This window comes from Lonchura striata, chromosome 28, assembly GCF_046129695.1.
Source record: "Lonchura striata isolate bLonStr1 chromosome 28, bLonStr1.mat, whole genome shotgun sequence".
Taxonomy (NCBI): Eukaryota; Metazoa; Chordata; class Aves; order Passeriformes; family Estrildidae; genus Lonchura; species Lonchura striata.
In genome coordinates this window covers 7,153,835-7,175,758 of record NC_134630.1, presented here as the reverse complement: position 1 = coordinate 7,175,758, position 21,924 = coordinate 7,153,835, and the positions used below count along the sequence as shown (strand labels likewise).

Below are 21,924 nucleotides of genomic sequence, written 5' to 3'. Positions count from 1 at the left end.
CCTGGCACAGCCCCGGTGAAAATTCGGCACAAAGGCACCTCCTGAGGTGTGCCCCTGCCCTCTGAGGGGCACTCGGTGGCCTGGGCCTGTCCAGGGGCTTCTTGTCCCCAAATTATCAGATCGTGCCCACCTCAAAAGCTGCTCCGTGCTGGGCTGCATCTCCCAGCCCTTCCCTCTTTTCCTGCCCTCTGCCCGCCCCGAGGCACTGCTGAGGACACCGTGCAAGCCCCCAGATCCCATCGTGGGCTGGGAAACGTGGCCATGGCTCCCACTCTGCCTCCCACGGCAGCCCCACAGGGCCAAGGCTGCGCGGAGCATCCTCCCGCACAGACGGCGAGCTGGGAGCGCCATCCCCCTGCGCTCCATTTAGGGAAAACGCCCTCCTGTCCCCATCGTGCGAGCACTGAGCCCCGCTCCCCTCCCCTCCACGCCGGGGAGGGGGTGACATCGCACCCCCCGTGGAGGGACAGGCTGAGGACGTGCTCCGGCAGCGGGGGCTGCTGGCAGGTGTCACAGTGAGCTCATGGCACTCTGTTCCCCCTCCCCAGGACCCTGGGGCTCTGATCAGATAACCCTGGACCCTCCTTCCTCCCCTGACAAGGTTGGCACAGAGCCAGGGAAGCCCACCCTGCCCAAAGTCTGTATAGACCCCTGACATTTCCTTTTTGTGCTCTTTACCCCGCTCTCCACATGGACATCACAGAATAAAGAGCTGAACCAACGTATTTTGGTGTAAGAGCCTCTTTTGGGAATCTTCACCATCTCCTGATATTCCTCCCCTCACAGCCTCGGACCTCTGGGCTAGCCCGATATTCAGGGGGCTGTGCGAGGGGGGGAACGCCAGGCAGGGAGCAGCCCAGGCCTTTGGAGCTCCTTCTTTGGCTGTGCCTGCTGCCAAGCGCGCCGGCATCCACCGCCAGCACCTCCGCGTCCCTGGCTCCGCGTCCCGGCCCGGGGCGAGCGGGCAGCGCCGGGCGCGGCTGCCCGGGGGCCCCGCGCTGGCTCCGAGCACGGGGCCCCGCTGAGCTACCGAGGCCGCAGGCGAGGCTCCGGCCCCTCGCGTGAGCCGCCCCGCCGTGCCTGGCACGGGCACGGGCACCGGCAGGGCGCCAGGACAAACGCGCCGGGGGAAAGGTGGGACACGGCAGCCCCCGGTGCTGCGTGCGACACCGGGGCGGGACAGCGCCGTGGCCCTGTTGGCACTTTCCCTCCTCGAAATGTGCGCACGGGAGGTTTTCGGTGGGAAAAGCTCTGGTTTCCCAGCCCTTCCCTGTGCGTGGAGCCCTCCCTGAGCTGCATGCCGGCTTTCCCCTCGCAGGGGATGGCTTGGGGTGCTCGCCCCGCAGCATCTCCTCCCACACTTGATGCTGAATCTCTCAACCCGGCCAGCAGAGAGGAGCTTTGTTCCGTGTCCATGCCAAACAGCCCAGCAGGGATTTCTCCCTGCTTTGCCAGAGGTTTCATCCCGGCTGTTTCCAGAACGGGACCAGCCCCGTGCCCTCCTGCCGGCCCCATGTGGGGGATGAAACCCGCTCCCACCCTGGGACCAGCGCCCCACGAAGCCACCGACGCCCCCAGCTCTGGTACAAACCTTTTATTCTATTCCCCTCCCAGCTCAGGGCTGGGTTTGCCCTTCGGAGGCGAGGCCGGGAGGGCTCCGGGGCCGGGAGGGCTCCGGGGCCGGGAGGGCTCCGGGGCCGGGAGGGCTCCACGGCCGTGCTGTCCCCGGAGCTCCTGGCCGGGGCTGCGGGAGCTGCCGTGGCCAGAACATCACAGACTCCACCGAGCTTCACACACGGCCGGAAAGCAACAACGAAAAGTGGACCCCAAAACAGACACGAGACCCCCCCCACGCCTCCCCCCAACCCGCTTCCCCAAACCCAGATATGTTGGATGGGTGACAGTGACACGGAGCAGCACAAAACCGGTGGGGACGGGGACGAGAGCTCCCGTCCCAACACACCACGGCCCCCGGGAGCCACCGGCACACGCTGAGAGCCCAAAAAGCCACGGGAGGGGGTCGGGGGTAATAAGTTAATCTGTACAGACATGTTAGGTGACACGGGGCTGGCGGGACCGACACCCTCCGGGCACAGGGGTGTCCCCGCGGGGCGCCGGGGGCCGAGGAGCCGCATGCCGCTGCAAATCAAACCACGGAACGATGCATGAAATCGAGTGGTGGAGAATGGGGGGAGATGGGGAGCGGGGAGACACCTCCATGCCCAGGGGCTGTGCCAGGGTGAGCCAAGGGGAGCCGTGCTTGGTCCCACTGCCCAATTTGAGGGCAGCAGCGTGAGCCCAGGGACACAGAGACCGCGTCCTGCCGTCAGCTACAGCCTCGCAGGCTGCTCCCAGCATGGGGCAGGGATGCCGAGCCCAGGATGGAGCCGTCCCTGCAGGATGCCGAGCCCAGGATGGAGCCGTCCCAGCAGCTCCCACCTCCTGTCCGAGCTTGAAGTCAGGGAAACGCCGACTCATCCCCTGCTTGGTCCCACCAGCGACTTGTTGGCACCGGGGCCAGCTCCCCAAGGGCATCACGGAGCTGGGAGGGGAAGGAGCCACCCCAGGGCCCCTCCACAGCTCCGGGAAGAGGCTGGCTGGGTGCTCGCGTGGGCACGGAGGCGGCGGCATCCGCTCCTGTCTCCGGCTGCCAACGCCAAATCCATTCGCCACGTTTCGGCTCCCCGAGGCAATCGGCTCCGGCCGGCGGAAGGGAGTTCCCAGGGCCGGGGCCGGCGCCTCGGAGGCTCAGGCCAAGGTGGGAGGCCGGGGATGTGCCGAGCCAAAGCTCAGAAGGCTGCAGACACTCTCCATCCCCCACCGCAGCCGGCTCCCTCCTGCCCAGCGCTGGACCCATGCCCGGAGGGGCTGCGGGGCCCCGGCGGCTCCGGGCGGGAGGAGGCAGAGTCCCGCTCCGGGGACGGGCTCCCTGCGGCCTCCCCGCTCTGGCAGCTCCCCTCTCGGCTCTGCAGGCCGGGATCCCAGCTCACAGCACAGCCCCGGCGGAGGCAGAGCCGCTGCCCGGCTCCGGGAGCCTCCGCACGGCCGCCGTGCCCGGGGAGGAGAGCGGCACCCGGGCGGAGCCGGAGATGCCCCTCGGGGAGCTGGGGACGCGGGATCGGGGGCGATGCCATGGGGACGGTGAGAGGGAGGTGGGAAGGGCCGGGAGAGCTACAGGATGGTCTTGTCCAGGTCGACTTTGAGGGGCAGCGGCCCCGCGTCCTCCCCGCCGGGCGCAGGGCACAGGGTGACGGCGATGACGGGCGGCAGCGGGAAGGTGCCGGGGCCGTCCAGGTCCTCCAGGTACTCCTTGTCCCCGTTGATGCTCAGAGGCTGCAAGAGAGGCAGAGGCACCCGTGCAGCCCCAGAGCGGGGTGCAGCTCACCCCCAGTTTGGGGGCACCGCGGGGCTGGCAGCGGATGCACCTCACACCCCGCACAGCGGCTGGGGCCGCAACCGGGGCACGGCGGTGCCCACCCAGCCGTGCCGGCTGTCCCTGGCACCCCGGGGCTGTGCCCAGCCCTACCTGGGTCTTGACGTGCTGCTCGGGGGCGGTCACCAGGCTGGCACAGCTGAGCCACAGCATCACCATGATGGAGAGGAAGAGGCAGGCGGCCAGGATCCAGCGAGGAAGGCCCGAGCGCCTGTAGCACCCCGCCACCCCCCGCCAAAGAGAAGGGACGAGTTTATGGCAGGGCACGGGCTGGGAATTGGGGCTGGGCAGGATCTGCTGTGCCACGTCCAGCAGGTCCCAGACCACCTACTTGGACATGCAGCCGAGGAAGTCGTGCTCCTGCTGCGGGGGGTCCGGGGGGTGCGCCTTGGCTTTGCCCCGCGGCTCCTTCACGGGGGGCTTGTCCCCCTTCGCCCGGGGGCCTGGGAGGGGAGAGGAGATGCGGATGGGCACCCAGGGCGATGCTGATGGGTGCCCATGTGGGCACACCCTCCCCTCTCCCATCCCCTTGCCAGCATGGGGGGTCCCCCTCTCCCCCGGGGACCCTCTGCCCACTAAGGGGGCACAGAGGATCCCAGCAGCTTCGTGGAGCAGGGCCCCTCCGGAGCCCCCTCAGCGTGGCTGTGGGAAGCTGATCAGACCCGAGAAGTGGGAAATTCTGTGGAGAGCACAGAAGGGAGCCAGGAGGGCTCGGGGGCTCCCAGCCCCCTCCCATCATCCCAGAGCCCCCCGCACCTGCGTGGGGCTGGGGGACAGCGGGGCTGGATCCCAGTCCCGACCCCGGCTGTGCTGGCTGGACCTCCAGGGCCTCGGGTGCTGGATCCTCCATCTCAGGCTGGGACTGGGCCGGCAGGGAGGGAGGGAGAAGGCGGTGAGGAAGGGGTCCCCACCCCTCTGGGCACCCCCAGAGAGGGTCCTGGGGACACCCCCACCTGGAACACCACGACTTTGCCATCGTCCGCCTGCAGGTAGAAGGTCCAGGTGGAGGAGATGAAGCTCTGGGCAGAGCTGACGATGTCGTTGCAGAAGGTGGAGACCAAATCCAACATGGAAAACGACGGCGCTTTCACCTCCAGGCTCTGCAAAGGAGCGGGGACATCACCTCACCTCCCCTCACCACCCACCCCGAGGCCGTGGTGCTCAACTCTGGGCTCCGCCTGCTTCTCCCAGCACAGAAAGGGATGTGCTCCAGTCCCAGGAGGGTCCCCAAGCCAGGGCTGGTCTCCTTGGGGTGACCACCCAGCTTTGGGGCCGTCACCCAGCGCCAGGAGAGTCCCCGTGGGGTGGGAGCAGCCTCCTCTGCCGGAGACAATGGGAGCGGAGCAGCCGCGGTGCCGAGGGCGTTCCTCTCCTGGCAGCCTCTCGGTGCCCTGGATTCTTGGCCGTCGCGGCAGTTTGTTATTTTTAAAGCATCCCTGCTGGAATCCGCTTGGCTGCTCCCTGCCACTGGCTCCGAACATTTTCCGACAGCCCCTTGCACGGTCAAAGCAGCAAACAGGAAATAAATAGGTCAGATTCTGTATCTAATTATTATGCTAAATCTGCTTTGCCTGCTCGTCTGGGAACCCGAGGAAAAATGCTTTGGGTGGGTGGAGGGGGTGAGGGACCTCCCTGTCACCCCCCAGTCACCCCCAGATCTCATCCCTGGCCTTGGAGAGGGGTTGGGAAACGGGATCAGGCACCGGGAAGGTCTGAAAACCGGGCTGCAAAGGAGGGGCGTTCAAAGGAGCTTTTCACTCTTTTTACGGTGTGGATTCATCTTTGCCTGCACGTGCACGAAGCCAAAAGCCTCTTCCTTGGGCCAAAGTCTAATTTAATTAATTGGGCAAAAGCTGAATTAATTAATTGTAGGAGGGGAAAGCGTTGCTGATTGCTGGGAAGGATAACGAACCAAAACTGGGGGAATCTGCCACGATCCCCAGTCAGATCCTCCTAGCCTGGGAATTCCCTGTGGCGTCCCTGCCTGGCCCGGGCTAAGCCCAGCCCAGGTAATTTGCTTTTTATACTGGTGACAAAGCAACCAGTGGTGCCTTGGATCCATGGATTGAGGGATGGATGGATGGATGGATGGATGGATGATGGATGGATGGATGGATGGATGGATGGATGGATGGATGATGGATGGATGGATGGATGGATGGATGGATGGATGGATGGATGATGGATGGATGGATGGATGGATGGATGGATGGATGATGGATGGATGATGGATGGATGGATGGATGGATGGATGGATGGATGGATGATGGATGGATGGATGATGGATGGATTCATGGATGGATGGATGATGGATGGATGGATGGATGGATGGATGGATGGATGATGGATGGATGGATGGATGGATGGATGGATGGATGATGGATGGATGGATGGATGATGGATGGATGGATGGATGATGGATGGATGGATGATGGATGGATGGATGGATGATGGATGGATTCATGGATGGATGGATGATGGATGATGGATGGAAGGAAGGATTGAAGGATGGATGGATCCATGGATGGATGGATGGATGGATGATGGATGGATGATGGATGATGGATGGATCCATGGATGGATGGATGGATGGATGATGGATGGATGATGGATGATGGATGGATCCATGGATGGATGGATGGATGGATGATGGACGGATGATGGATGATGGATGGATCCATGGATGGATGGATGGATGGATGGGTTGCACACGTGGGGTGTCCCCCATCCCGAGGGAGCGGAGGGCCGGTGCTGAGCTCCTGTTCAAGGAAGGATTTCCCCATCTCCCTTCACCTTCTCCTTCCTGCTCTCCTCCACCTCGGGCAGCTGCTTGCGGCACCCGGTCACGCACCCAAACTGCTCCTCGGCGTTGCCGTAGGCCTCGGCGCAGGCTGGGGGAGAGGAGGGCTCAGGGTTTGGGGGTGCTGAGTCCCGGGGACCCCCGCGCCCCTCCCCACGGCCGCAGGGTGCCGGTGTGGGTGCCACGCTGCTCCCGCCGGGGTGGGGACCCCCGGGACGGCTCCTGGGGCGCGGGGGCCGCTCGGCCACCGGCTCCTCTCACCTGCCTCGCACTCGGCCCTGGTGGTGTTGAGCTCGGCGCTCGCATCCACGAAGTGACAGATGGAGAACAGCCGGCAGCCCCGGTAACAGGCGTTGAGAACAGCATCCTGCGGCGGGGAGGAGGAGGAGGAGAGCGTGGAGCTGGCACCGGGCTCAGCCCGCTGGCTCAGCCGGGCACCCCCCACGCGGCCTCCCGCGCCCAGCTGGGGGGCACCGGGCAGTGCCGCCCCCGCCCAGGACCGCGCTGGGGGCTGGCACCCCAAACCTGGCGTTGCCAGGGCAGGGAGAGCCGCCCCCAGCCCCCGGGTGCACCCCACGCTCCTCGTGGAGGGCGTGGAGGGTCCCCCCGTCTCTTGATGCCAGCCAGGCCCTGGCATGGGCTGGCAGGAGGTGGGGGTGCACAGCTCTGGGGGAGGGGTACAGATCTGGGGGGCTGGGGGCACACTGGGGGGGTGTGGGGGGCACCCAGAGCCTACACGGGGGGCACCGGGAATGGGCAGGCTCAGGGTAAGAGGGTGACACTGCGGGCACCCCAATCCCGAGGGGATGCCCTCGCTGGGAGCACCCCAAAGCTGCTGAAGGAGACCATTGGGGGTGCCCCGGTGCCCCCCATGTTGGTCCCAGGGGGGGCCCCAGTGTGGGGCTGCGTTGGCAGAGATGCCTGTCAGGGGTGGCCCCAGTCCCCTCCAGTGCTCCCAGTGCCCCTGGTGTCCCCGCTGGTGCCCCTGCTGCTCCTGGCACTCCCAGTGTGCCAGGTGCTCCGGGTGGTCCCCATGCTCCTGGTGCTCCCCATGCCCCCCAGTGCCCCCAGTATTCCCAGTGCTCCCAGTCCTCCCAGTGCTCCCAGTGCCCCATGCCCCTGGTGCCCCCCAGTACCCCCAGTGCTCCCAGTGCCCCGATGCTCCTGGTGCTCCCCATGCCCCTGGTGCCCCCCAGTACCCCCAGTTCTCCCAGTCCTCCCAGTTCCCCGATGCTCCCCATTCCCCTGGTGCCCCCCCGCACTCCCAGTGCTCCCAGTGCTCCCAGTGCCCCCAGTGCTCCCAGTGCCCCCAGTGCCCCCAGTGCCCCGATGCTCCCAGTGCCCCCAGTGCCCCCAGTGCCCCATGCCCCTGGTGCCCCCCAGTACCCCCAGTGCTCCCAGTGCTCCCAGTACCCCCAGCACTCCCAGTGCTCCCAGTGCCCCGATGCTCCCGGTACCCCCAATGCTGTTGATGCTCCCCACGCCCCCGTTGCCCCCCCGGCCCCCGGTGTCCCGGTGCCCCGGACTCACGGCGGCGGCCCGGCGCTGCAGGCTGCGGCCGCACTGCCCGCGGCACCCGCCGGTGTCTCCCAGCTGCGGCGAGAAGGGGTCGGCGGCGGCGGCGGCGGCGAGAAGGGCCAGGCCGAGGGCGAGCAGGGCCCGGGGCCGGCGGGCCGGGGCCGCCATGGCGGGCGCGGAGCGGAGCGGAACGGAGCGGAGCCGAGCGCACCCACCGCCGCCGCCGCCGCCGCCGCCGGCCCCGCCGTGACGCGCTGTGCGCCGGGCGGGGGGAGCCGGGGGCGGGGGGAGCCGCCGCAGCCTGCCGCAGATCCACCGGCACCGGCACCGGCACCGGCACCGGCACCGGCACCGGCACCGGCACCGGCACGGGCGGGGATGGGTGATGAGAGAAGGGTGCGGGGTGCCCAGGCGGCGGGGGGAACCCCGGGGTGCAGGAGAAGGGGCCCAAGGAGCAGGGATGCGCGGGGATTGGGGGATGCCCGGACACCGGGGGGTGCAGGGGGACGAAGGGGGCGCGGGAAGCAGGAGATTTATGGGGAGCAGAGCGTGTAGGGGGAGCATGGGCTAAGGGAGGCTCTGGGGGATGCAGGAGGGTTCAGGGGGACCGGGGGATGTGCAGGGACACAAGAGGGACACAACGGCGCTTGGGGCCACAGAGGGACGGAAGAGAGCAGCGGGACTGAGGGGATGACCGGGAGCTGTGTCACACTGGCTCTGGTGTCACACAGAGGGACAGGGATGTGTCAATGCCACCCACAAGGACCACCAACCCCTCAGGAGGGTCTCCCGCCAGTGTGAGACCCCACTGTGCCACCCTCTGTGTCCCTCGAGGACTCCCCAGGTCACCTCCATGTCCTCAGAGCCCCTCGGCCGGTGCTGGGCTCCCGCTGACACCCCGAATTTACAGCTGTGATTTAAAGGACATCAAAGGCACCCCCCACGACCCCCCCCTCACCCCTGCCCTGCCCATTCCCTAATTTATGGCAGCACCCCAAAGTGGGCCCGGGGGGAGGAGGAGGGGGAGGGCTGGGGGCTCCGCTAACCTCCGGCCCTAATGGGGAACACATGGCAAGACCCCGGCGCGGGGAAGGGGGGGGGTCTCCCTGTCCCGCTCAGGACTGAGGGGTGCTCCGTGCCCTGGGGCTTGGACAGAGGGCTTGGGGGGCTGGGGGGCGCAGCCCGTGCCCCCCCACGGGAGCAGGGAGCGGGGCCTCTCCTCGCCCCGCCAGTTTATCCATCTCCTCCATCAAAGCAGGGCCGGCAGGGAAGGAGCGCGGCCGGGCCGGGACGCCGCGCTCCCCTTCCCCCTCCTGGAGCCCCGCCAGCCCCGGCCCCGGCCCGGCACCGCTGGCGGACGGCCGAGTCAACGGGGCAGGTTGGGGCTGCCACCGTAAATCACGGCAGCGCAGGTGGGGCTCCCAGCGGCGGCCGGGGCACAGCCCGGACCCCCGGGGGCACCGGGAGCCTCCGGGCGAGCAGCCGGCGGGCATCGCCCCGCCACACCTGCCCGCGCCGCATCGCTCACCTTTCCACGGGAAAAGAAAAGCCTTTCCCAGGCAAAAAACTCCAAGCTGGCAGGACTTGCTGCCCTCCCTCCTCCCCTCTCCAGAAACACTCGGTGCCTTTCCATTTATCACTACTGACCTACATTTTTTTCCCCGGAGCCTTTCGGGAAGCATCAGGCTCCCCCCGCGTTGCCTGGGGTGTCCCCACTGTCCCTTCCACGGGCAGGGCACCCTTCACTCCGCGTCCCAACCCTGCAGAGCCCATCCCTGGTGCTCAAGCACCCTCTTGACATTTTTTCCTCTGCTCTAGAGCTCCTCAGACTCCGTCACGGGACTGTTTGTGCTTCCCAAAGCAAACAGAGGCGGGAAGGTGCGGCCACCCTGAGGATGCTCCGGAGGGAAAGGGTGGGGGGGGGTCGGCAGGGAAGGGGTTAAGCGGGTTATAAATTACCCTTGGATGTGGAAATGTGACTGAGAGGAATAGAAAGCAAACTCTGCCTGCTGGATTCTTTGCATTTCTTGCCTCTTTATTTTTCCCCCAGGTCACTTTAAAAGGATGCAGGCAGTCGAGGCAGCTCGGCTGCGCCTCTCCTCCCGCTTTTCCCGGGGTTTGGGTTTTTTTCCTTGTTTGTTTTTTACACCCTGGCCCTTGAGCCAGATGCTGTCTGCGTCCAAGGATTTTATGGAGTGAGCTCTGGCTGGGAAATCAAGTAATTAGATTAATTCGGGGCCCTGGTGACACATGATGGAGGGAGGCGGGAAGGTGGCGGCCGATGGGAAGCTGGACCGAGGATGCTCAGAGCGGGTTTGGGGATGTCCCCAGGGTCACCCGCGTCCGTGAGGGGGGAGACACGTCCCGCCTGGCGGAGCAGAGAGTCCGTGGCAGGCAGCCGGGCCCCACGGGCAGATCCTGCACCCGGCGGGGCAGAGAGGCCCCGGGAACGGAGCCACGCCGGGGGGGCAGCCGAGACCCCCGAGAGCCCGGGCCGGGCTCCGGGCTGGGTCCGCCCCGGGCCGGTGCTGTGAGCCGGCGGCTCGTGGGCCGAGCGAGCAGCTCTAAAGGTCAGCGGCAAAGGGCAGCGCCGAGCGCAGCCGCCGCTGACTCAGAGCGCGGCCCCGCGGCTCGGTCACCTCCGGCTGCCCCCGGGCGGGTCCCGGCGCCACCCTGGCACTGCCCGGGGCTGGGGACACCGTCCCCTCACCCTGTCCCCGTGCCACAGGTGCCGCTGTGAGCTCCCTGTGGTGGCAGCCCGCGTGTCCCGGGTGACACCAGTGGGGACCGACGCTCCCCTCCTGGCGCCGCTGTCCCCCCGTCTTCCCCCTGCACAGCTTCCTGACGGTGCCTCTGCCACCCAGAGCCACCCACGTCCCCTGTGCCAGCGCTGGGGGGGGGTCACCCCCTCCCCGGGTCCCCACCCACGCCTGGCTCCCCCGAACCCCACGAATCGCGCGGGGGGAAGCGGAGGGGGAAGGTCCGGGCAGTGCAGGTGGGCAGCCGGGGTGGCCGCTGCTCCCGGCTCCGGCCCCGGCTCCAGAGGGGGAATTTCTCCTTTCCGCAGCACCCAGGGCTGGCTGCGGTCCCCGGGGGGCTTCCCGGGGGGCGCGGGCGGTGGGTCGGGATCGCGGGCGGCCGCCGGCCCCCGGGGCAGCCGTGATTCACTCGGCCAGACTGCGGCCGCTGGGGCTGAAGTTTCTCAGGCTGGGTGGCTCCCGGAGCCTGACATTTTTGGGAAATTTCAACAAAAACAGTTCAGAAGCTTCCAAAAAACAGGACGATGGGAAAAGGCATTGTTTGGGCTCCCTCCCCCTCTCGTTTTTTATTGTGTTTTCCAATCTCTGCAATCCCTGCCGGTGCCCAACACCTCGGAGCCCCACGCAGCGTCACCCCCCGACTCCCCCCGCCCCGGGCCACCCGGGTGTCCCCTGCCACCCTCCACCTCCCTTCCCGGCAGGGAGAGGTGTCCCCTCTCCTCACAGCCGGGCACACGCCACACGTGGGGACAGTGGCTTGGCCAGGACCTGCTGTCCCGGGGTCTCTGACCTGCCTGGGGGTCTGCAAAGCTCTCGGTGCCACCGAGACCCCGGGCGGGGGCACCAGGGGGACACTGGGGGATGCCCAAGGGGGGGTGGCTTTGTCCCGGTGCTGGTGGCACAACCGGACACGCCACCAGCCCTGGGGACAAAGGCAGCCCTGGTCTGGGGGGGACTTGAAGCCATTTGGGGTGGTTTGTCCACTTCTCCGGGGCTTTGAGGAGGAAAGCCCAGAGATGCTGGATTCGATAGAAAACATCGGGATTTATGGGATGATATTCCTGCTTTCGACCCAAAAATAAGTAATAACAGGGCTTTGGATCTTAAAGGCGCTTGGAGCGTGGGGAAGCCGCGGCGGGGGGGGGGCCCGTTCAGCGGCGAGAGCGGCCCCGGGGGCGCGGGAGGGTCCGCGCGTGAGTCACCCGTGGGCCGGCGGCCCCGGAGCGGCTCTTACTCACCTACCGGGGGGGTCGGGGGGAGCGGGACACCGGCCCCGGGGACGGCTGAGGGGGGGTCCAGCATCCCGCGGTGGCAGCGGGCACCGGGCGGGGGCCGGTCCCGGGGCCAGTCCTGGGGTCTGTCCCGGGGCCGGTACCGGAGCGGGACGGGGAGGGGGGGGGTAGCGGGGCCGGTGGCTTTCTGCCCCCCCGGGGGCGGTCCCGGGGCGGGGCCAGGGCGGCAGTTGGGGCTTTGGTAACCGGGGGTTGCTCAGACTTGCTCGGGACTTCCCCGGACGTGCCGGTGCGCTCCGCCGCCCCGGGCACCGACGGGCACCGGAGCAGGCCATGCCGCCGCCGCCGCTGCTCCCGATGCTCCCGCTGCTGCTCGCGCTCTGCCCGCGCCTGCCCCGCGCCGACCCGCTCTCCTGTGAGTACCGGCAGCACCGGGCGGCTCCCGCAAGGTGGGCGCGGGGCGGGCGGGGGTCCCGTCGGGGCCACGCGGGCGCTGCGCGGAGCCCCCCGGGGCTCTCCCGGCCGGCTCCGGCCCCGGCGTGCGGAGCCCCCCGAGGTTCCCCCGCTCTTTTCCGCGTGCCCCGTCCCCCCCGCGCCGGTGCCGGGATGCGGAGCCCCCCGGGGCTGTCCCGTTCCTCTCCGTGTGCCGCGTCCCCCCCGGCCCCGGGATGCGGAGCGGTCCCGGGCGCGGCGGGGGCACCGCCGGGCGCACCTCGGGGCTGCGCTTCTCCTGCTGCGGAGGAGGACGGGGACCCCCCTCGCGGAGGGTAGCCGGGACCCCCCATCGCCTCCGGACAGCCAGCCGGGACCCCCCATCCCCGTCCCCGCAGCCCAGCCGGGACCCCCCCGCCCCTTCCCCGCAGAGAACAATAGAGGAACCTTTTTTGTGCTGCCCCCCATCCCCGAGAGTAGCGAGGCGAGCCCCCCTCCCCCGGAGCAGCGAGTGCTCCCTCTCCCCACGGAGAACGGGGACCCCGAGAGGGGCCGGCCCCCCTTGTCCCCCCTCCCCGCCGTCCAGCCCCCCCTCCCGCGGAACAATGCGGCTCCATTCCCCACCCAGGACAATGGAAACCCCCGGCCTCCGCCCGGAGAACAATAGCGAACCCCTTCCCCACGCGACCCCCTCACACCTCCGGGAGCCACCGCCTCCCTCTGCGCCCCCCAAAGCCCCTGAGACCCCCCCTCCCCCTGCCGAGAGCAACGGGGTCCCCCCTTCCCCCCGGAGAGCCGCCCCCATCCCAGAGAACAATGAATCCCTTTTTCCCACCCAGAACAAAAAGCATCTCCCTCCCCGCCCCACGGAAAGAACGACCCCCCCCCAAAAAAAAAAAATCCCCCAGGGGGCCCCGCAGTGATGCCCAATTTGGGGGCCCCACCCGGCGGCGGCAGGTCCGGGAGGTGCCACCTGTGGAGCGGCCTCAGCCTCGCGGGGATGGGGGTCCCCGCGGCGATGGGGGGACGCACGGGGCAGGGGTCTCCCCTTCCCCACAGCGCCCGAAACCCGACGGACCCCCCGTGCCGGCCGCCGCCCCGCTGCCCCCGCCGCGGGCCGGGCCCGGCGAGGGCGAGATGCCGCTCCCCGCTCCCCCAGCAGGAAGTTCGGCTTCCTCCCTATGATGGGAATTTCTCAGCGCGATGGATGTTCTCCGCTCCGACGCGCGAACGGGACCCGCCAGGAACGGCTCCGCCGGCCCGGCGGCTCCCGCGCCCCCTCCCCGGCCCCGCCGCGGACCCCCGGCCCAAGCACGGCCTGAACGGGGGAGTCCCGAGCGCCTCCATCGGGGCAGGGATTCCCGGAGCAGCGGGCTGGGGAGGAGGAAAAACGCTCCAAAAATCCCTTTAGGGGCCGGCAGCGGGAGCGGCCGGGGCTCCCGGTGCCCACCCCGGTGCCCACCCCGGTGCCCACCCAGCGCCGGGAGGGGCTGATCCCACCGGGGACGAGGCCGGACCCGCGGGGGGCTGAGCCCGCACCGCTCTCCTCCCAGCGAGCCGGCTCCCCCCGGACCCCCATTTCCCCCTCCCCACGGGGGTCCGGGGCAGCGCTGCCCCCGCGGCCCTCGACGTGTGGCGCTGGCGAAGGCGAAGCCAAATCTCCTTTTAGAGAGCGAAAGTTTCCCCTCGGTGCAGCTCGGCCGCGCTGGAATGCCTGGGCTTTTTATAAATCCCTCCTCGAGCCCAGGGATGGGCACGAGAAATGCCACTCGGGGATGGGAAAGCGGGGAAAAAAAGACTGGAGAGCACGGTAGAAAAGAGGGATAAAGCGTTTTTGGGTACCGTGTCTGCCCGCAAACCCCGCTGCTCGAGTTTTAGAAGAGCTCAAACTACACATATATATTTAATTTTATTTTTCCTGCGGAATTCAGAGCTTCCCAAATTCCCCTTTTGTTCTTCAGGGCAATTATTTCTATTTTCCTTTAACCCCCTGCACAGCTCAATAAATCTTTTTTAACCGCGTGATCTCTGACACTTATCGAAGCTTTTTTTTTTTTTTTTTCCCTCCCCCCTTTTCTTTCCCAACCCCTTAAAACTCCGATCTAAAACTAAAATGAAATCCGGCCCTTCGGAAGAAAAGCATAAACGTTCCCGACACCTTGGAAATGTGGTTTTACTTTATAGCATTACTTAGCACCTGATCAGCATTTTTTTTTTTTTTTTTTTTTGCGATAGAGAAGCCATAAAACCCCCGAGCAGGTATTTGCGTTGCAACTTGCACATTCCACAGCCTGCCTGCCTCTCTCCGGCCCTTTCCTCTCCGATCGGAAAACTTCACACTTTTCCCTTTTAAAACACATGTTCGGCGCTGCGGCCGTGCTGAAGGGGGAAAATAATTCCAGGGGGAAAAAAATAGAATATATATATGTATATAATTGGTCCCTCCAGAGGCTCCTGCTTGGAGGAGGGGGGAAAAAAACCCAAAATCCAGGGGAAAAAAATACAGAGAGAGAGAAATTTAGCCCTTCCAGAGGGTCGTGCTCGGAGGATGGGAAACGTGTCTGTTTTACGGTGCTCGTGTGAGTTTCCGGGGCTGTTTCCATGAAGATTTAGGAGAATCGGGCTCGGAGCAGCTCCGGGCTCGCCTGGTGGCGGGCTCGGAGCGGGGTGGGCTCGGTGGCCGAGAGGCGGATGAGATTTCCTGAGGCCTTGCTGGCCTCGGCAAGGGTTTGTTCAGGGGGCTGGGATGGATCCAGCACCAGCCGCGGATGCTCGGGGTGTCCCGGAGTACCCAGCCCCGTCCCGCCCATGTTCGGCGTGCCCGGCACCGGCCCACGGCCGCTCGGGGCACCGCGGGGTGCCCGGCACCGACCCCTGGGTATTTGGGGTGCCCCAGGCTGCTTTTCCCCGCTGGATTGTTCCTCCCCCTCGGCAGCATCCCCCAGGCACGGCCGCGGCTCCTAATTAAGGCTCCCCGGCGGAAGGAGGATTCGGAGCGCTAATTGCGGGTGGGGGGGTGGGGGGCGCGGAGCGGGCGGGGGGACCCCTCGGTAGGATTTTGGGAGCGGCGGGGACCCCTCGTTCGGATCTTGGGAGTGATGGGGACCCCGCTTTAGGATTTTGGGAGCGATGGGGACCCCGCTTTAGGATTTTGGGAGCGATGGGGACCCCTCGTTAGGATTTTGGGAGCGAAGAGGACCCCGCGTTAGGATTTTGGGAGCGATGGGGACCCCTCGGTAGGATTTGGGAGCGGCGGGGACCCCGCGTTCGGATTTTGGGAGCGATAGGGACCCCTCGGTAGGATTTTGGGAGCGGCGGGGACCCCTCGTTAGGATTCTGAGAGCGATGGGGACCCCTCGATAGGATTTTGGGAGCGAAGAGGACCCCGCGTTCGGATTTTGGGAGCGGCGGGGACCCCTCGGTAGGAATCTGGGAGCGAAGAGGACCCCTCGTTCGGATTTTGGGAGCAGCGGGGACCCCTCGTTAGGATTTTGGAGCGATGGGGACCCCTCGTTAGGATTTTGGGAGCAGCGGGGACCCCTCGTTAGGATTTTGGGAGCGGCGGGGACCCCTCGTTAGGATTCTGAGAGCGATGGGGACCCCTCGATAGGATTTTGGGAGCGAAGAGGACCCCGCGTTCGGATTTTGGGAGCGGCGGGGACCCCGCTTTAGGATTTTGGAGCGATGGGGACCCCTCGTTAGGAATCTGAGAGCGATGGGGACCCCTCGTTCGGATTTTGGGAGCGATGGGGACCCCTCGTTAGGATTTTGGGAGCGAAGAGGACCCCTCGTTCGGATTTTGGAGCGGCGGGAGGGAGCGCGGCGGGCGGCGGGCGCTGAAAGCCGATCGGGGCCGGGAGGTCGGAGGGGCGGGGAGGTCGCGGCACTTTCCGGGAGGTAATTTGGGATATTAGCCCGGCGCGTGCGGATGGAGCCGATAAGGGCTGACGGACACGGAACACCCCGGAGCGGGGAAGCCCGGCATGAACCGGGCCGGGAATCTCCCCTCGCCGAGAGGCGCTCCCAGCCCGCGGCACCCTCGGGATGTCGAGGGGCGAGCGAGGGGATTTGGGAGCACATGGAGGATGCGGCGGGAGCTCCTGGGCAGCGCTTCCCACCCTGGGGGAATTGCTGGACCCTGGCAGTGATGGGGAAGGGGGAAATCCCCTCGAATTGTCTTTTTTTTTTAAATCTTTTTTATCGCGGAAAAACTTCCGAAGCTGCAACACAGCCCCGCCCCAGCTCTCGGGGGGGGGGGGGGGGAAATAAGAAAAAAAAGTGGATATGAAAAGTACTTTAAGAGTTCTGCAATAGATGTAGATATAAAAATAGATATTAAATGTGTTTAGATGTAAAATATATGTAGATGTAAAAGTAGGTATAAAGCGTATTTAAATAGATAAAAATAGGTGTCTCTTGAGATATAGAATAGATACAAAATTATTTAAAGAGATATAAAAGACATAAAATGTCTTTATGAATAAAATGGACATAAAATGTGCAGAAGTAAAGAATAGATACGAAACGCATTTAACCCAATGTAAAATAGAGACCAGTGTTTTTAAATTGATGCAAAATAGAACCAGTGTGTCAAATTGATATAAAATAGATGCGTGATGATTTAAATCGATATAAAATTGATATGTGATTTAAATCAGTATAGGCTCGTGATGACTTAAATCGATGTAAAATAGCTAAACAGCGTATTTAAATTAACATAAAGCATATATGACGATTTAAAGTGACAGAGACGCGATGATTTAAATTGACATAAAAGAGCGAAACAATGCACTTAGATACAAAACGCATTAAAACGACTACAGAAGAGACACGGGAAGCTTAAATGAATGCAAAACAGATAGAAAACGGACTTAAACAGACACGAGGCATAACCCGAGCAGCTCTAAGCCGACCCTCCATCGCTGATTCACCGCTCCCCTGACTCCCCCCGCTCTGTGTCTCTCCGGCTGCAGACCCCGCCGTGATTTCCCCGCAGGACCCCACGCTGCTGATCGGCTCCTCGCTGCTGGCGACGTGCACGGTGAGCCCGGGCGTGCCGCTGCGGGCGCAGGACCTGTACTGGACGCTGAACGGGCGGCGCCTCCCGCCCGCATCCTACACCGCGCTCGGCCCCGCCACGCTCAGCGTGGCCCTGGCCCGCCTCAACGGCTCCCGCCAGCAGTCCGGGGACAACCTGGTGTGCCACAGCCGCGATGGAGGCATCCTGGCCGGCTCCTGCCTCTACGTTGGATGTACGTGCGGGCCGCGCCGGGGTCTGGTCATTGTGCGTTGGGGTGTGGTCACTGAGTTGGGGTCTGGTCATTGTGCATTGGGGTGTGGTCACTGAGTTGGGGTGTGGTCACTGTGCATTGGGTCTGGTCACTGTGCATTGGGTCTGGTCACTGTGCTGGGGTCTGGTCACTGAGCACTGGGATGTGGTCACTGAGTTGGGGTCTGGTCACTGTGCATTGGGGTGTGGTCACTGAGTTGGGGTCTGGTCACTGTGCATTGGGGTGTGGTCACTGAGTTGGGGTCTGGTCACTGTGCATTGGGGTGTGGTAACCGTGCATTGGGGTCTGGTCACTGTGCATAGGGTGTGGTCACTACATTGGGGTGTGGTCATTGTGCATTGGGTCTGGTCACTGTGCATTGGGTCTGGTCACTGTGCATTGAGATGTGGTCACTACATTGGGATGTGGTCACTGTGCTGGGGTCTGGTCACTGAGTTGGGGTCTGGTCACTGAGTTGGGGTCTGGTCACTGTGCATTGGGATGTGGTCACTACATTGGGGTGTGGTCACTGAGTTGGGGTCTAGTCACTGAGCTGGGGTCTGGTCACTGTGCATTGGGTCTGGTCACTGAGTTGGGGTCTGGTCACTGTGCATTGGGATGTGGTCACTACATTGGGGTGTGGTCACTGAGTTGGGGTCTAGTCACTGAGCTGGGGTCTGGTCACTGAGTTGGGGTCTGGTCACTGTGCATTGGGTCTGGTCACTGAGCTGGGGTCTGGTCACTGTGCATTGGGTCTGGTCACTGTGCTGGGGTCTGGTCACTGAGCACTGGGATGTGGTCACTGTGCTGGGGTCTGGTCACTGAGCACTGGGATGTGGTCACTGAGCTGGGGTCTGGTCACTGTGCATTGGGTCTGGTCACTGAGTTGGGGTTTGGTCACTGTGCATTGGGATGTGGTCACTGTGCATTGGGGTGTGGTCACTGTGCATTGGGTCTGGGCACTGTGCATTGGGATGTGGTCACTACATTGGGGTGTGGTCACTGAGTTGGGGTCTGGTCACTGTGCATTGGGGTGTGGTCACCGTGCATTGGGGTCTGGTCATTGTGCATTGGGATGTGGTCACCGTGCTGGGGTCTGGTCACTGAGTTGGGGTTTGGTCACTGAGTTGGGGTCTGGTCACTGTGCATTGGGGTGTGGTCACTGTGCATTGGGTCTGGTCACTGTGCATTGGGATGTGGTCACTACATTGGGGTGTGGTCACTGAGTTGGGGTCTGGTCATTCTGCATTGGGGTCTGGCCATTCTGCATTGGGGTCTGGTCACTGTGCATTGGGATGTGGTCACTCTGTATTGGGGTCTGGTCACTGTGTTGGGGTCTGGTCACTCTGCTGGGCTGTGGTCACTCTGCATTGGGGTGTGGTCACTGTGTTGGGGTCTGGTCACTCTGCTGGGTCTGGTCACTCTGTGCTGGGGTCTGGTCACTCTGCATTGGGGTCTGGTCACTGTGCTGGGCTGTGGTCACTGTGCTGGGGTCTGGTCACTGTGCTGGGGTGTGGTCACTCTGTGCCAGGGTCTGGTCACTGTGTTCGGGTCTGGTCACTGTGTGCTGGGCTGTGGTCACTGTGCTGGGGTGTGGTCATTCTGTATTGGGGTCTGGTCACTCTCCTGGGGTCTGGTCACTCTGCACTGGGGTCTGGCTGCTCCAGGCCAGGGTCCAGCTGGTGCTGGGGTCCAGCCACTCTGCACCGGGGTCTGGCCAGCCCCGGGATGCGCCTCCCCCGTGGGAGGGAAGCCAGGGATCCCCACGGAGGATTCAGCATCGTGGCTCTCACCAAAACGTGCCAGGAGCTGCTGTGGTGCAGCCCTGACCCGCGTGCAGCTGAGAGGCTGTTTCGGCAAAGCCTCGGTTAAAACGCGCTTGTCCGAACCAATAATCGTAAGATTTTATCTCGGGCTATTTTAAGGACGATGCCACGTCCCAGGAATACAGAATCGGAACGGGGAATGCAGCCTGGGTTTGTTTTTTGGGTCGCTACGCATTCCCGGGAATACAGAGGCTCAGCTGGGAATGCAGCTTGGATTTGGGGGTTGTGTCTCCGTGGCTGGAATAAAACAGCTCTGGAACCTCTTGTTCTTTGGCTTTTGTCTCTCCCAGTGCCCCCAGAAAAACCAGTCAACATCACTTGCTGGTCCAAAAACATGAAGGACCTGACCTGCAAGTGGGCACCAGGGACAGAAGGGGAGACCTTCCTGCACACCAACTACACCCTCAAGTACAAGCGCAGGTGGGTGCTCACCTTCATCCCCGTCACTGTTAAAAATGTTGGAGTGGGATTTAATGGGAAACAGGGAACAGACAGCTCGATGCCTCCTGGCTGGCCCCTGCTCGGGGGAGGTGCTGCTGGGATGAGTTTCCTCGTGGAGCTGGGGAGGGTCAGGAGAAGCTGCTGCGGGCCTGGTTGAGTTGGGAATCCCTGAGTGAAGCACGGGGCCGGTTCCCCAATTCTGGCGGTGTGGAACAGCCAAAAAAGCAACCCACGGGAGCACCCCGGGGGTGGGGGAGCGGTGCCGGTACCTCATCCATCACTGCCCGCAGGTGGTACGGCCAGGACAACACCTGCCAGGAGTACCACACGGCCGGAACCTACTCCTGCCACATCCCCAAGGACCTGGCCCTCTTCACGCCCTACGAGATCTGGGTGGAGGCGTCCAACCGCCTGGGGGTGGCCGTGTCCGACGTGGTCATGCTGGACATCCTGGACGTGGGTGAGCCACGCGGTGTCACCGCGCTGTCACCGTGCCAGCGCCGCGCCGGTGACCTGGCGGGGAGAGCCCGCGCCGGGCTGGGGCGGGGGGCAGCAGGAAATGGGCGATCTGTGAGCAGAATTGCTCCTAATCGAATTAGGCTGCTTGCTCCGAGCCGCTTTTCCATCCGCGGCTCCTTAACCCTCGCGGCCCCGCGGCGCTGCCGCTGTCCCCGCAGTCACCACGGACCCGCCGTCGGACGTGCACGTCAGCAGGGTGGGCGACCTGGAGGACCAGCTGAGCGTCCGCTGGAGCTCCCCGCCGGCCCTCAAGGATTTCCTCTTCCAAGCCAAGTACCAGATCCAATACCGGGTGGAGGACAGCTCCGAGTGGAAGGTGGGTGGGCACCGGGGCGCAGCGCGGGGTGCCCGAGGGTGCGGGCGCTGCCATCTCCTCCCTCCGCAGGTGGTGGATGATGTGGGCAACCAGACCTCCTGCCGCCTGGCCGGCCTGCGCCCCGGCACCGTCTACTTCGTCCAGGTGCGCTGCAACCCCTTCAGCATCTACGGCTCCAAGAAAGCCGGAATCTGGAGCGACTGGAGCAACCCCACGGCCGCCTCCACCCCGCGCAGCGGTGAGTGCGGCCGGCAGCGCCCGCCGGGGCCGCGCTCCCCTCCCCGCGCACCGGGGGATGCGCGGGACCCTTCCCCGCTCCCAGCACCCGGATTTCTCGCAAAGGGGCCAATTTGGAGCTCGGCTTTCCCCTTTCTCTCCTTTTGGGAGCCAAAACCTGCTCGTGTTGCCTCCTCGCTCACGGCACAGCAGCCACGGGGGGGTTGTGCCACTGACTCCCTTGTCCCCGCAGAGCGAGTGGCGGGGGGCTGCGACCCCAAGGGGGGCGAGCAGAACACGACGCTGCGGCGGGAGCTGAAGCAGTTTTTCGGGTGGGTGAAGAAACACGCCTACGGCTGCTCCAACCTCGGCATCAAACTCTACGACCAGTGGCGCGTGTGGCTGCAGAAATCGCACAAAACACGCAACCAGGTAGGTAAGGAGCCTTTCGCACTTCTTCTCCCCCGGCTGGGTGGGGACGGGGAGGGGGGGAGGGACGCGGGGTGACCCCCCACCCCAGGGATGCTGGGGGGTGACGCCGACCCCGGGGCGACGCGGGGCTCTGCTCCTCTCCGCAGGTTCTTCCCGGCGATAAGTTGTAGCCCGCGGGGGACCGAGCGCCGGCAGGATGGGACGGGGCGCCCGGCGCCCACCCGGGACCGCCCGCGCCCGCCCCGGCCCCGCCGCGGGGGCGCCGGGAGGCGGCCGGGGCGCAGCGCGGCCCCGCAGCCCTGGGGCACGGGGTGGGGAGAGGTTGGGGGGCCGGGCTGGCCCAGCCCCGGGGGCTCTGTGAGACCGCGGCCCTGCGGCAGCGAGGGGACCCCCCAGCCTTGCCCGGCCGGGGGAGGCACGGAGGCTTTGCTCCGCCAGCCCCTGGGATGAAAGGGGCGGCGGGGGCTTCCCGGGTGACCCCCACCCCTCGCCGCAGTTCTCCCCGGGAAGCGATTTTGGCCTTTTTCTCGCCAGGGTCCCACGTGCGAGTGCACGGAGGGGTCCGTCCCCAGGGAGCCACGCGGGCTGATTGGAGGCTGCTGGGGTTTGCCCAGTGCCTGCTCCAGTTTTGATTCAAACCAGCCTTATTTTGGTTCCATTTCAGTCAATTAGGAACAGATTTAAGCTTAATGCCAATAAACCTCTGAAACCCCACCGGGGTCTGCGTCAG

At 64.9% G+C, this 21,924-nt stretch overlaps 2 protein-coding genes across 2 annotated transcripts; one reads left to right on the top strand and one right to left on the bottom strand.

Moving 5' to 3' along the window:
• Positions 1-1,579: 1,579 nt before the first annotated feature.
• On the bottom strand, positions 1,580-7,934 carry TMEM59L (transmembrane protein 59 like). The gene is made up of 8 exons (XM_077788872.1): positions 7,764-7,934; positions 6,495-6,600; positions 6,227-6,324; positions 4,387-4,533; positions 4,190-4,295; positions 3,765-3,876; positions 3,527-3,644; positions 1,580-3,333 (listed from the first exon to the last, which is right to left on the bottom strand). The coding sequence occupies exons 1-8, from the start codon at positions 7,917-7,919 to the stop codon at positions 3,172-3,174; spliced, it is 1,005 nt and encodes a 334-aa protein (XP_077644998.1). The 5' UTR covers positions 7,920-7,934; the 3' UTR covers positions 1,580-3,171.
• A 4,086-nt stretch (positions 7,935-12,020) lies between these two features.
• CRLF1 (cytokine receptor like factor 1) lies at positions 12,021-21,826 on the top strand. The gene is made up of 8 exons (XM_077788739.1): positions 12,021-12,157; positions 17,148-17,426; positions 19,561-19,690; positions 20,002-20,171; positions 20,389-20,546; positions 20,616-20,784; positions 21,016-21,194; positions 21,365-21,826. Exons 1-8 carry the CDS (start codon positions 12,076-12,078, stop codon positions 21,824-21,826), a joined length of 1,629 nt encoding a protein of 542 aa, XP_077644865.1. The 5' UTR covers positions 12,021-12,075.
• Positions 21,827-21,924: the final 98 nt, after the last annotated feature.